General features: G+C 44.4%; 1 protein-coding gene across 2 annotated transcripts in view; it reads left to right on the top strand.

Moving 5' to 3' along the window:
- The window catches only part of LOC123754426 (fibroblast growth factor receptor-like 1), a 149,174-nt gene that overhangs the window by 123,098 nt on the left and 10,160 nt on the right, over positions 1 to 15,916 (top strand). For both annotated transcript variants that reach the window (XM_069326512.1, XM_069326513.1), the window contains 5 exons: positions 304 to 449; positions 1,653 to 1,788; positions 7,149 to 7,264; positions 9,082 to 9,349; positions 10,719 to 10,828. In XM_069326512.1, the coding sequence (XP_069182613.1) occupies positions 304 to 449; positions 1,653 to 1,788; positions 7,149 to 7,264; positions 9,082 to 9,349; positions 10,719 to 10,828 (776 nt within the window). The remainder of the gene's footprint in view (positions 1 to 303; positions 450 to 1,652; positions 1,789 to 7,148; positions 7,265 to 9,081; positions 9,350 to 10,718; positions 10,829 to 15,916) is intronic.

Below are 15,916 nucleotides of genomic sequence, written 5' to 3'. Positions count from 1 at the left end.
TATTTAGTCAAGGTGGTTATCTAACGAGGCTGTTGGAGGCTACGCTACGGGGGTTTGTGATGATTGGGTAAGCTTACGTGTGTTTGTAATGATTGGGTAAGCTTATGTGTGTTTGTAATGATTGGGTAGGTTATGTTGGGTATGTGTGGGTAAATTATATTAGTGATTTCCTTATCAAAATACATTATGTTGATGTTCGCATAGGATTCACTCACTCACACAAGAGCTCGATTACTCACTCACTCCCTCACCCACTCACTCACCCACTCACCCACTCACTCACCCACTCTACACCCCTCACAGAGGACGGGGAGCCGGAAGGAGACCTGATGAAGCCAGAACTGACGGAGGTGTGGCCAGAGGGCGTCCTCCAGCGCCGCCGCGGGGAGGGCCTCGTACTAACCTGCAGAGCGAGAGGCCTCCCCACCCCGACGGTCACCTGGTACAAGGTGAGTCTTCGGCAAGGTTCACGCTAATGACCAGGGGACACGTACTTACTGGAGGGGGTTGCATTGCTAACTGGGGAACACATGGATGGACAAAGTATAAATTCCTAGGGCACACAGGGGCACACTCCCCTCCCACGGGAGCACAGGGGTACTCTCCCCTCCCACGGGGGCACAGGGGAACACTCCCCTTCCAAGGGGGACAATTAAACTCTCAATTACATTCATACCACAATAAGTGTAATATAAATTGATTCAGTTCAAGTCCTGTGTAACACAAATCATATTTACTAATACACACTTAATCCTTTCTTCAACAAACTAATATATAAACTTGTTATTCCTGAAATTTGACAACATGGCATCATATTTCCCGTTAGGCCTATGTTTATCTTATTTAGAAATGTCTGATTTTATTATTAATAACAATATTTGCTTAAGTTAATGAGAGCCATTTAGAAGTTTTTAGAATGGACTTAGTGTGTCACGTTTTGACTCGTCCTTACTCTTGTTACGTCACACGTGTGGGTTCATAAAGCTGTTGTCACGTGACATTCAGGTCAGCTGTCACCTCAGTGTCACGTGCTCAGTGTCTCTGGTATTACTTGTGTGTATGTCATTATTGAGGTGCTCATGTGTGTCATTATTCAGGTGCTCATGTGTGTCGTTAGTGAGGTGCTCATGTGTGTCGTTAGTGAGGTGCTCATGTGTGTCGTTAGTGAGGTGCTCATGTGTGTCGTTAGTGAGGTGCTCATGTGTGTCGTTAGTGAGGTGCTCATGTGTGTCGTTAGTGAGGTGCTCACGTGTGTCGTTAGTGAGGTGCTCATGTGTGTCGTTAGTGAGGTGCTCATGTGTGTCATTATTGAGGTGCTCATGTGTGTCGTTAGTGAGGTGCTCATGTGTGTCGTTAGTGAGGTGCTCATGTGTGTCGTTAGTGAGGTGCTCATGTGTGTCGTTAGTGAGGTGCTTATGTGTGTCGTTAGTGAGGTGCTCATGTGTGTCGTTAGTGAGGTGCTTATGTGTGTCGTTAGTGAGGTGCTCATGTGTGTCGTTAGTGAGGTGCTCATGTGTGTCATACAGGCAGCCAACAATGGTCACGAATCTCACCACCTAAAACTCATTCCTGATACTAACGACCTTCTCTGTGTTTCTGTGTGCGTGTTGGTGCGTGCGTGTTGGTGCGTGTTGGTGCGTGTGGCACCCTAGGACGACCTGCTGCTGAGCAAGGAAGGAGACCAGCTGACCTTCAGCAGCCTAGTGCCAACAGACTCGGGTCGCTACACCTGCAGGGCCAACTCGGCCCTCGGTGGCACCTCCGCCAACTTCACACTCCAGGTTGGAGGTAAGTGCTTTGAGGGTCATATATATAGTGACCTTTTTCCACTATGTCGGGGACAGGAAGCCTCTGTATATATAAATATTTTGGGCTTGTGTCTAGGTCTCTTTAAGGACGAAATAATGACCTTCCTCCAGGTCAGTATTTCCCTACACAACAGCTTCTAATACCGGGTGTCTGTTTACTGCTAGGTGGACAGAGGCATCGTGAGAAGGAGAAACGGGCCAAGCTATTTATGTTCCGCCTGGGAATCGAACCCAGGATCTTCTTGTTGTGAGTGGGTAACGTAGCCATTGTAGCTATCGAGACGATGGGGTAACAGAGGAGAGCGTGTTAAAGGGACCCAAGATTTACACAACAATCAGTGAGGTTAAGTCTGGAAAGACAATGGATTGAGTAAACTAGAAGAGGCGACCCAGGAGCTGAAGCACAACTCGATTTTTAAATCATTCCCGGGGTTAACAATAATTTTTAAATAATTATTGTTTAAGTCAGTATTGTAAATCAGTTATGCAAATGTTGAAAATCAATGTTAGAAATCTGTGGTGTACGGTAATGGTATAATGAAAGCCTGTAACCCACGCCCATCACCTGTAACCCCCGCCCATCACCTGTAACCCCCGCCCATCACCTGTAACCCCCGCCCATCACCTGTAACCCCCGCCCATCACCTGTAACCCCCGCCCATCACCTGTAACCCCCGCCCATCACCTGTAACCCCCGCCCATCACCTGTAACCCCCGCCCATCACCTGTAACCCCCGCCCATCACCTGTAACCCCCGCCCATCACCTGTAACCCCCGCCCATCACCTGTAACCCCCGCCCATCACCTGTAACCCCCGCCCATCACCTGTAACCCCCGCCCATCACCTGTAACCACCGCCCGTCACCTGTAACCCCCGCCCGTCACCTGTAACCCACGCCTATCACCTGTAACCCCCGCCCGTCACCTGTAACCCACGCCTATCACCTGTAACCACCGCCCATCACCTGTAACCTCCGTCCATCGCCTGTAACCCCCGAATCCTCCATCTCCTTAACCCAACTTCGTAATCTGATCCACAGCACAACCGGATTTTGCAAGCCCTCCAAAATATGTACTTGAACTTCAACCTTCTTACTCTTATTATTATTATTATTAATATTATTAGCATTATTATTATTATTATTTTCCTTTTATATTAATCAATACCATATTACTTACTACCATATAGTCTTTGGGAAAATATTCTGTGATGATGTTTGCACAATGCCAGCAGCAACAGGTGGTGTTGACCACACAGGGTGTATCACTCTCCTCTCACGTACACTCCCGGCACATGTGCAGAGAGTGTGACTCTCACTGCACATGTGCAGGGAGTGTGACTCTCAGCTACTGCACATTGGCTCCTCTTGTTCAAGTATGTTTATTGAGACAAGAAAATACATCCCAAGGGGATAGAGTAGCTTAGGTTATTTCTACCCCCCTTGGCTCCTCTTGTGACGTGTTGGTAGACCACCAGTGCTTCTTTCGTCTGTGTTCTGTCTATCATATTACACAGATTTTCGTCCAGATTCGACAGGAATGTTGACTTGTTGCTTATGTGAGTGTGTGTGAGTGTTGAGAGCAGTGATACGAAGGGCTCTTGTGTCCAGAAAGTATCCCCAGCATGTGTGAACTCTCTCTCTCTCACTCTGGCTCTCTTTCAGTCCCTGTCTCTGTGTGTCTCTAAGCCTCTGAGTACGTCTTCCTACTCTCAGCGGACCTCAGCATCTCTGAAGGGTCTCTCTCAGCGTCTCTCCTTGTCGTCAGGGCACACAAGAGCTCCTCTAATTCCTTTCATCCTTAATTTAGTACTCGTTTCTTCCACTCACTTACCTCTCGTACTTCACTTCCTCCTCCTCTCCCATCTCCCTCTCACCCTCCTTTCCTCTCTCTCTCTCTCTCTCTCTCTCTCTCTCTCTCTCTCTCTCTCTCTCTCTCTCTCTCTCTCTCTCTCTCTCTTCTATCCTTTCAGCTTTCTTCCTTTTCCTATATTTCCAATATTACCCTTCTTCCTCAACCTTCTTCCATGCCTTCCTTTCTCATCTTTCACCCCCCCCCTTACCCAATCCACTCTCTCAGTCCTGCCACTTACCACACTCCTCCTCCTCCTCCCCCTTACCATTACCCCGAGTATCCGTCCCATTATGTCTCTCATCGGGCTCTAAGTATCTCTCATTTGGAACTGTCTCAATACACAAGTAATGAGATAGAAGGAGTCGAGCTGCATGTATTCATTTATGTGTATATTCGCATTTCTTTTTAATGAGACCAGGTGAGAGGCAGTGAAGGATGGAACAGGCTTCTGGATGCTCGGTGGGGGGGATGGCATCACTTGTGAGGGTGGGTCTAGGGGAGGGTGGGCCTAGGGGAGGGTGGGCCTAGGGGAGGGTGGGCCCTCTTGTGGGTAGAGTGGGGGGAGGATAGGGAAGGGCTGATTTTGGGAGTGGCGCAATGGGAATTTTAGGTTAGGGAACAAGGTGGATAACTGCACGGGAGCTGTCAGTTTACTGGGAGAGCATCGAGTGCTTATCTAACAGTGACTCAGGAGAACAGAGGTATAGCTCTTTATAAGGCTTCGAGGCCTCTACAGGTGCGTACGAGCGTGTCTGTGTAGGGGAGGTGATATTATGTGGGTGGAGGAGCAGAGTATTAGAGAGGATGAGGAGTGGAACTTATTGGAAGTGGGAGAGGGGGCAGTACTGGTGCGTGGGTGGGCATATGAGTGGTGCGAAGGAGGGCACTTGAGTGGGGCGAGGGTGGGCACTTGAGTGGTGCGAGGGTGGGCACTTGAGTGGGGCGAGAGTGGGCACATGAGTGGGGCGTGGGTGGGCACACAAGGGGCGGGTGTACAGATGTCAGTCAGAGAGCACATGTGTTGTGTCTGCCTATGCAAGAACACTATAGTTCTCCTCCAACAGCAGCCCAATGTGGGGCCTTTTGTTGATGTTTGAAGACTGGGGTGTTTTCCCCTGGGAATTCTGGGTAATTAACTCACTGTTTATTCTCTCCAGGTCAACTCACAAATCCAGGTGGATTTGTGAGTTGGCATTTAGGGGGGGGGGGTTGTGAGATGGGTGGAGGATTAATGATGCGAGTAGGGGGTTTGTGAGGGGGAGGGGGGAGGTTGTGAGAGCAGGTGGGGGCGGTTGTGAAGAGGGGGGAGGGGTTAAATCGCAGATAAAATTAAAGATATTTGAGTTTGGAAGAGCAAGTGACGTCGTTGTGTGAGGGGTGTGTACGGATGGGAAATGGGAGTAGAGACCGGGGGGGGGGGGAGAAAGATAGGGAAGTGAGAGAGGGGAGTGAGAGGGAAGGGAGAGAGAGGAGAGAGCTGATAGACTGGGAACCAGGAGTTTCCTGCCATTATGAATATGCAGATCTCTCAATGTGGATTTAGTAGGTAATGAGAGGCAGGCTTTGCTGCCCTCTCTCCTGCCCCCCTCTCTCTCTCCACATCTCCTCTTCCACCTTCTCCCCCTTTATAACAACGTTCCATCCCACCCTCTCCCACTACCTCGAGAACCACCTTCCATTCACATACTTTCCCACTACCTCCCCTCCCCCTTCCCTCCCACCCTCTCCAAACAAATCTTCCACCATCCCCTCTCACCCTCTCCTTATCCCACCCCTTTCCTCTAATACCTATCCCATTCTCCTCTACACCTTCCCTCCCACCACCTCAACCATCCAGTTATACCCTCATGCCTGCTGGTATGGGCATTATTAATGCAATTATTATTTTTTTATTATTTTTATTATATTTTTTATTATTATTTATTATTATTATTATTTACCTGCAAATAAGTGAATATATGTGATTAATAAATTTTGGAGTTGTTTCAAGACGAAAGTTGATGAGCATTGGAACTACTTGTGTTATCAATCTAATAGAAAAAACATAGTTGATGCTTCAATAGTGTTTGACCTCTCATGCTACTGTTTTACGACCTCTGAAGAGTCAATATCCCGCCTTTGTAAGTCGAGGCTGTCATGGCCGGTCCGGCTTAGAATTCCAAGAGGTAATTGTATATACTTGACAAGACTTAATGATTGTTCCTTCATATTTGTCATGTACGGCGCCTGTTTGATTGATAGTTGAGACAGGTGTTGTAATAAGTAAACATCTCGGGAAAACACAATGACAGGTGTTAGATATGTTAATTTTCAGGAAAATGCTCTGTCTGTTTGACTATATTTAACTTGAAAGGAAAGATTGGCCTACTCAATCACTTGGGCTACTGGGGTACGAACGCTTACCATGCAAGAAGTGATGCCGTTCCTTAACGACCAGTCAAACGAGGACGGATAAATAATGAAATTCTATAATCATATTTTATATATATACCTTAATGGTAAATTAATTTTTTAGCTTGAAGCAATACTAATTCCTTGAAGCAAGCAATCGTGCATCAACACCTTTTGTTGAAATGTTTGAGCTAAGTGTATAAGGCCCCACGAAGGTCAAGCTGCTCTCCAAACTTCAAAGTCAGTTATGTTAACTATTTAGATGTGACATGAGAACATTAGATGAAACGGTTCTCGTAGAGGGTAGCGGGCTGCAACTATGTCTTGCATAGTTGGATCTTCCTGTGGCAGTCAGGCCTGGATGCTCCCTTGGGGCAGAGCCAGGCCTGGATGCTCCCCCGAGGAGTCAGGCCTAGATGCTCCCCTGGGGCAGAGTCAGGTCTGGATGCTCCCCTGGGGCAGAGTCAGGTCTGGATGCTCCCCTGGGGCAGAGTCAGGTCTGGATGCTCCCCTGGGGCAGAGTCAGGTCCTGCTGCTCCCCTGGGGCAGAGTCAGGTCCTGCTGCTCCCTATGATATAGAGGGAATACAGATCAGGGAAACACGCGTTTTATATTTTTGTTTTATACTACAGCCACATATAAATGTTGTCATGTATTCACTATTGCATCAATAATAAATATTCATATTTCGGTGTTGTTTTCTCTCTCTCTCATATTATATATATATATATATATATATATATATATATATATATATATATATATATATATATATATATATATATATATTTATATATATATATATATATATATATATTTATATATATATATATATATATATATTGATATATATATATATATATATATATATATATATATATATATATATATATATATATATATTGTACCCAATTGTCTTAATATATTAATATTAATTTCAATGAACCAATTTCGAAAGAAAGATTTGAAAATAAGGGAAATCACTGTGTTGAGCAAATCAGACCTAGCGTACTAGGGCCAAGTAGTGCAGGTCTGACTATTAGGTGCGACATACATATATTTACACTAACCACCGGGTTTCAACGTAATTCTCAGAGCCGAGCGAAGATCACGAGCTGGAGATTAGTGAGGCTGTCAACACGACTGTGGTGGAGGGAGGCACGACGTCCCTCCAGTGTACTGTCCGCACCTCACATCCTCCGAGTGTTCAGGTGAGTCTCCCCTGCATCTCGTGTGCTTTACAGTGGAGTTGTGTACCTATCTATCCTCTGGTGAAGGTGTCACTGGTGTTTCACCTGAGGTACAGGTGTCTGATGAGTTTTGTCATACGAGTCCAAGCGACTCGTGTACCTGACTTGTGATGCAGTTGAGGGGTTATTTTTCTCTCTGTACCTGCCCTGAGGTACAAGCAAATCTCTTGTATCTGCCTCGGAGTACAGGTGATAAGTGTACCTACCCTGAGGCCCGTACCGGTGTGAATCGGCGATATTCTCCAAGGAATGAAAGGTATATGCAGTAAAGTCTTCACATTTAACCTGTGTTTGTAGGAATAACTATAGCCCCTAGAACATGCTTGAAGTACAGGACTATTGCCCCAGTATGCTATCTACTGCCTCAGTAGCAGTAGATAGCATAAAGCCCAAGCTTTTAGATAATTAAATGGGCTGTAGCCTCTTATGAACACCTCTCCTGCCCTTCCTTCTAGTGAAGAGTAGGTCTAGTCCTCTTCCATAGCGGCTATTCCAAAAGGTTGTCCTAACCTTCTCGTGTAACTCTCTCACTCTCTCTCTCCAAAGGGGAGAAGGCCTAGTCATAAAGCTCCGTGGCTAGGTATAGGCCTATCCCATCATGTTTGCTGTATAAACGTCATCTCCCTCAGTAACAATATTGACATACTTGTGGTTATACATGCTCTTGTTGTATGGTTGTATATCTTGGCTCTCATGTATACTTGGGGTATACTGGCATGTCATGATTTTGGTGCATAACTTTGGTATCTTTTGTGTCTTCATGTTTGCTTGCTACGATAACCAGTTGTGTTCCAGAGCGATTTCAGCATTACTTAACGATAACACTGGGATAACACTATGTGACTATTACTGTTACATCTGCTAGGAATGATTACAGAAAATGGGCACAGCTATCCTTCATCTGATGCGTCTATTCGCCTAGTATAAAATAGGTGTGCCCGGTGGATGTGCGTGTTGAAGAGAATTACTAAGTAGATATGATAGGAAAATTTTTGTCGAGAGATAGTACATTATATAACCGACGATTAAAAATGTGGGGACCAGGAGCTCGAGCCTGCAGGCAAAAATAGTATATGTACAAACACACACACACACACACACACACACACACACACACACACACACACACACACACACACACACTCTCTCACACACACTCTCTCACACACACTCTCTCACACACACTCTCTCTCTCTCTCTCTCTCTCTCTCTCTCTCTCTCTCTCTCTCTCTCTCTCTCTCACACACACACACACACTCTCTCTCTCTCTCACACACACACACACACACACACACAGCGATCCCATCAGCGATGAGTGATCCCATCTGCTCATCATGGGGGACTTCAATCACGGAAGGATAGAATGGGAAAACAAGAAACCACATGAGGGTGAGGAAACATGGAGAGCGAATCTGTTGGAAGAGGCGACAAGAAACTTTTTAAACCAGCATGTAAGGGAACCCACAAAAATGAGAGGCAATGATGAGCCAGCGAGAGTCAGTTGCCTCCCGTCACCTGGTATTAATAATTCAAGGGTGATAGACTAATGTATTCTTGCATAATTCACGTGACTGTATGTTTATATGTATTGTTTCCATTTATCATTATTTTACTCTTTATTCCACACACCTGAACCCTGGTATCATTTATTTAACCCTCCTTCACACCTGTAACCCCTGTTTCACACCTGTAACCTGGTATCATCCTAGTACCTCTGAATCATACCTCTATCCTTCTATCATTTCTGTAACTATATCTGGGCCGTTATCACTCTGCAGTGGCTGAAGGAGATACAGGCGGAGGAAGCCGGCAAAGATGGCACTGGAACACAGGCGCCCAACTCGACCCGGCAGCTGGGAGGCAGGTGGTTCCGTCGGGTACGAGGCGCGGGGGGCGTGGTGGCCCGCGGCGAGTCTCATTACCTCTCCAAGCTCACCATCGCCCACGCCACCCCGGGCGTCGCCGGCGTCTATGTCTGCCTGGCGATCAACCCGCTCGGGTACTCCTTCAGAGAGGCCCACCTCACCGTCCTCCACAGCGAGGCTGGTACGTTTTCCTGGGCGTATTGATTGATTGATTGATAAAGATTAAGTCACCCAAAAGGTGGCACGGGCATGAATAGCCCGTAAGTGGTGGCCCTTTTGAGCCATTACCAGTATCATTAGCTGATACTGGAGATCTGTGGAGGTGCGACTGTACCTTGCGTGATGGGAGATGTCTCCCCCGTGGTGAAAGTGTTGGTGGGGTATTGTTGACGAGACTATATTATATATATATATATATATATATATATATATATATATATATATATATATATATATATATATATATATATATATATATATATTCAACCCGTTCTCGCACTTTCTTACAGTCAATATTGACTTATTTAATACGTGCATATGTGACATACTAAACATACTAGTTTACCTTGAAAAGCTTCATAGAAAACACCGACCTTACCTAACCTTCTTAGTATGTTAAGATAAGCATCTTATTGCTTCTTAATTACAATTATTACTTAACCTAACCTATAGAAGGTTAAGTAATAATTGTAATTACGTAGCAATAAGATGCTTATCTTAACATACTAAGAAGGTTAGGTAAGGTCGGTGTTTTCTATGAAGCTTTTCAAGGTAAACTAGTATGTTTAGTATGTCACATATGCACGTATTTAATAAGTCAATATTGACTATACGAAAGTGCGAGAACGGGTTGATATATTCACGCTTCCTATATCCATGGGGTCTCGCGGCTGAGTTGACAACGCTAGGGGGTTCATAGTCCTAATGGCCCGGGTTCGATTGCGAAAGGAATATTGTAAAATTCCTATATCCATATATCAGTAACGATAATTTATCGGTGCCAGTGAGGAAATGAGACTTTTTTTTACAGTCTAGAGATAAAACTATATCAGTAAAAATGTTAATGTATCTCAACAGATCCATCAGAAACAAAAAGAGAATTAATAGCTTCATAGTTAAAGACAATATCATTATTTACCAAAATCAACTTGCATTAATAATTGTTGATAATTCATACAGGCTGCATTTTAAATACCTGAAAATCCAATAATTACTTAAATATTCCAAATACTTGAGATTGTGTGTATATATATATTTATATATATATATATATATATATATATATATATATATATATATATATATATATATATATATGTATATATATATATATATGTATATATATATATATATATATGTATATATATATATATATATATATATATATATATATATATGTATATATATATATATATATATATATATATATATATATGTATATATATATATATATATATATATATATATATATATATATATATATATATATATATATATATATATATATATATATATTGGTATTCAGTTGATTGGTGTTTTCTCTCCCACAGACAAGCAGTTCCCTCCGGTGAGGCAGAAGGACCGGAGCGTCAACTGGCTCTTCCTGATCATCCCTGCAGTGGTGGTGGTGGTTGTGGTGGTGGGCGTGGTGGTGTGTCAGGTCAGTGGTGGTGGTGGTGGGCGTGGTGGTGTGTCAGGTCAGTGGTGGTGGTGGTGGGCGTGGTGGTGGGCGTGGTGGTGTGTCAGGTCAGTGGTGGTAGTGGTGGGCGTGGTGGTGGGCGTGGTGGTGTGTCAGGTCAGTGGTGGTGGTGGTGGGCGTGGTGGTGTGTCAGGTCAGTGGTGGTGGTGGTGGGCGTGGTGGTGGGCGTGGTGGTGGGCGTGGTGGTGTGTCAGGTCAGTGGTGGTGGTGGTGGGCGTGGTGGTGTGTCAGGTCAGTGGTGGTGGTGGTGGGCGTGGTGGTGGGCGTGGTGGTGTGTCAGGTCAGTGGTGGTGGTGGTGGGCGTGGTGGTGGGCGTGGTGGTGTGTCAGGTCAGTGGTGGTGGTGGACTTATATAGACTAGAAGCGGCACCCGGCGGCACCCGGGTCTGTTTTTATGTCTCTCTCTCTCTCTCTCTCTCTCTCTCTCTCTCTCTCTCTCTCTCTCTCTCTCTCTCTCTCTCTCTCTCTCTCTCTCTCTCTCTCTCTCTCTCTCTCACTGGAGGATTATTAATGGCATCACAATTGCTTACTGATCAAGCAGCAAGTATATATAATCTTAGACACTGTCCATGACTAAATTAAACTCTCCCTGTATACACAGTTAAGAACGTGGTACACCTCTCTGTGTTACACCCCTCGTCTCTAACTACACTCACACTCCTCACCTTAATTTTCCATTTTCTTGCAAACAACTTTGAGACCCGACGCTCTGAGTATGGGTCTGATACAAGCCCTGATACACACATTCCTCCCCTCTACCTTATGTAGCAAATATAACACAATACATAGCCCCTCTTTTTACCTTCTCCAGCCCCCCATACATCCCAGAACGATAATACTCAGCCCCCCTAACCATTCTCTAAATAAGCCCCCATCCATCTATCCGTCGTCGTAGGAAGAGAGGAGACACACCATCCCTCCCCCTGAAGACACAAGTCAAAACTATAACATCATCCTCCTCGCCACCATTTTTCCGTTAGTCTCGCCGTCATTGTTATGTCTTTCATTATTCTCACCATTATCGCTCTTTCCATCCGCTATGGCCCGATCATTCTTCCCAGCCCCATCATCGCTTGTTGGCTTTTCCTTCCCATCCCCCTCCTTCCCATCTTCTTCTGTCAACGTCATCCATCAAGTTCTTTTGTGGCTTTGTGGAGCAGGCAATATCGAGCCGTCTCTTCCCTGTCTGCAGGTGACATTGACGGTCAGCGCTCAGGACTACACACAGAGGAACAGGCGAGGTAAACATACGGTAGAAACAAACGGAAGGGCAAAGCAAACACTGTTGTAGACATACAGTAGGCAATAACGAAAGCTATATCATATAGACGGGTATGGCATGTAGAAACCGTAGACAGCTTGAATTGACAGGTATCGTAAACTATTTCGCGAGAAACGTTTGGGAAGGGAATAAAATAGATCTATTTTCGGCATCTTGGGGGAGAATGTGTGAGGTCTTCTTCGCCAGATTGAACTCACGCGGCAAATATATTGCTTAGGGGGGAATTATAAAAAATATATATATATATATAAAAATACTTGAAACAAACACATATCACTCACACACACACACACACACACACACACACACACACACACCTTAACCCTGATGCCCCCTGTTACGTAGCAGTAAATAGGTACCTGGGAGTTAGGCAGCTATTACGGGCTGCTTCCTGGAGGGGTGTGTGTGAAAACAAAACAAAAATATGTTAATAGTTAGTAACAATTGATTGATGGACAGTTGAGAGGCGGGCCGAAAGAGCAGAGCTCAACTCCAGTATACACAACTAGGTAAATACACACACATATATACACATTTTCTCATACACACATACATACTGAAATGAAAATGCAATTACGGGAACTGGATGTAGCAAAAACTATAGAACTATAAAAGATATCGCCTTGGATACTAAAAGAAGAAGCGGAATCACTATGCTGACCCTTTTCTGTAATCTCATACCTTTCAACCTCAGTCCCGGGGCTGAGAGGTATGAGCTACGAGGAAAGACCAAGAAAGTTAAACTTCATGTAATTGCAAGACAAAATAGACAGTTGAGACATGATTACCACATACAGAATTTGCAGGAGGGAATAGACACGACACACAATGACAGCCTCTTTATCAGAGGTAGTATATAGGACAAGGAGGACGTACTAAGCACCTAAAAGAGCCACAAAGACATTAGAAAGTTTTTTGGAGGTGAACGTCTCCAACACACAGCTTCAAATGTAGCTATGACAGAGCCCAGTAGGTACTGGTACCTATACACAACTCTTATTAAGGGTTGAGAGGCGGTATCCAAGAGCTGTAGGTTATCCCACACATACACAACTAGGTGAGTAAACACCTCTCCCACCTGCCCGGCTGTGTGCCCCTCCGTCCTATACAGCTTCTATTTTCACCCATATAAATCTCGCTGGGGCCATTCATCTGCCCTCACACACACACACACACACACCAGCACCTCACGTCTGTGACCATCCTTCATACTTGATATCTTTACCTTCCCTGATTCACTTTTTCATTGTCTCGTTCTCCTCCTTCGTCAATCTCTCCTTTCCTCCCTTCTTACCTTACTCTCTAAATGTTTCTCTTTCCCTTATGTTCCTGTTCTTACTCACTCCTTCCATTCCCTCACTGTTCCCTCGTACTCATCCCTTAATTTCCCTCTCTTCCCCCATTCATTTCTCCCTTTTTCCTTTATTTTTCCTCGTTATGGCTTGGCGCTTCCCCCTGATAATTCCCTCCCTCCCCTTTTTCTACAAGCATTAATCCCTCTCACTCCTCCGTTCTCTTCTCACACGTGCATGAGAAGAGTAGTTCTCATACTACTTTGTCTCACATAACAGCGTCATCTAAATGAACGAGTATAGATAATTATTATGTGATGAAACCTCCAACCATTTGCAAACCAAAGTTCAAGTTGTCAGTGCATCTCATACAGTCAAGATGTTAAACAGAATATACAGATGCAGCTCCCAAGAGTCCTTAAAGCTCTAAATCTTCCCAAGAACAGTGGAACATGGATCTACTCATCCTTAATCACTATCAGGATTAATTCACCATCCTACAAACACATGAGCTTAATGTCTCCGAAACGGGCTTCAAGTCACGGCCACCGTCAGGGCGAATCCTGCCTCTGTGCTGAGACTGAACCTGCCAGGATCATGGAAGGACAAGACACCCCTAAACAATTTGACTCCCTTCTCATACTCCTTCCCTCTTTTTTACCATGGTAATGCCTTTCTGCCATTTATCACATCGCCTTCTCGCTCTGGTCTCCCGTGAGGGGGAACTTTAGCAGATCTTATTCTTTCTTCTCTTGATAGGTTGTGTCTTCGTGAATATTAATTATGATCAAAACTGCTCATAATAATTATAACTGAGTCACTGGTCGAGGATAGTGCACAGGATAACATTTGTATGTCTGTGTATACAGGATAACTTTGATACGACTATTTCGTGTGGATGATAACATAGATACGACTATTACGTGGACAGGATAACTTTGATACGACTATTTCGTGTGGAGGATAACATAGATACGACTATTACGTGTACAAAATAACTTTGATACGACTATTACGTGTCCAGGATAATTTTAGCACGCCTGTAACTAGCACTAGTTAACCTCAATCTATTGAACCCTTTTTCGGCAAAATTACGCAAGATCGCAGTTTAATTTTTCCAAGGTCTATATTGCTGAGCTAATATAGCATAGCACACTCTTGCCCTCAATGCTTAATGGAATATTTTTGGCTACGCTGAAGCTCGTTTTCCATCCTCAAGCCTTGTATGGTTATCTTCGTTATCTTCGTTATCTTGGCGTTATCGTCACCTGTTTTGAGTGTATAACATGTCCGAATTTGAGCCTATATTGTATCTGATTTTGAGCGTCGATGCTTCTGATTTTTGTATCTTTCCAATTTGATTTATTTGCCAATTTATGTCGATTATTTGTGAATGTTATTGACAAATTAAAGGTTCTTGGCAGAACCCTTTGAGCGGCACGTGTGACTCTCTCTCACCTAGAGTTTATTCGTTTTATGCTATCTCTGATGCTTATCCGTCAATCATTTATGTTCTTTGTTACCTATATCCATCAATAATTTATGTTCTCTGTTTTCTAACCATCAATCAATTATCTTCAAAGTTTTCAACCTATCAATCATATAGACTTTGTTTCCTGCCCATCAAGCATTTATGTTCACTGTTTCTGACCAATCAATCATTATATTATCTCTCTTTCCTCCCCCATCACTCATACTCTTATCAAATTTAATATGACACATTTAACACCCTGTTTTACAAGCTTATCTATCAGCTTATCTATCCAGCAACGTCGAAGGCCTCGCTCAGGTCAGAGCAAGCAAGACCAAGTTTACCATAGTCTACTGATACACATACACTTATACCGAACGCGAGCAAATGTGTCGGACAGACTAACAGACATATACAAATACGCTGAAGGGTGAATCTTATATTCATTTCGCTCATTTGTGGTTATCAGTGGAATGGAAGGAAACTATGAGGAGAGAGCGCCAAGCCATTACGACTATATAGCACTCGGAAGAGGGTAAGGATTAGGATTTGGGATGGGACGGGGGAAACGGAATGGTGTCTAACTACTTGGACGGTCGGGCAGGTGCTCTGCCTCCTACCACATGTGCGTGTCTCCTCATCCCTATTTCGTCTATGCCTTCCACACACCATTTATGCCCTCCCCTTGTCACTCCCTATTAGTCCTTTCCCTTATATACTTCCTCCCGCAAGCACAAATGTTCTCTCTCTCCCAGTCCAAACAAGCAAGGCCACATTTTCCAATATGTACCCTTTATACCTATTGCCTAACTCCCTTTCCCGATCACTCGACTTGTTCATCTCTCTGCCTAACGACATTAATCCTGCCCCTCTCTCTCTCTCTTATTCCTGATTACCTCCTCCCTCTCCCATACTTCCTGGGGAGGAGGGATGGGGGGGGGGGGGGGTGGAGGGGCAGGGGTGAGAGATGGAAACTTAAATATAAAAGTTTCTTCTTTCTTCTA

Source organism: Procambarus clarkii, chromosome 18 (genome assembly GCF_040958095.1).
Source record: "Procambarus clarkii isolate CNS0578487 chromosome 18, FALCON_Pclarkii_2.0, whole genome shotgun sequence".
Taxonomy (NCBI): Eukaryota; Metazoa; Arthropoda; class Malacostraca; order Decapoda; family Cambaridae; genus Procambarus; species Procambarus clarkii.
This window is presented reverse-complemented; position numbering and strand designations above follow the sequence as displayed.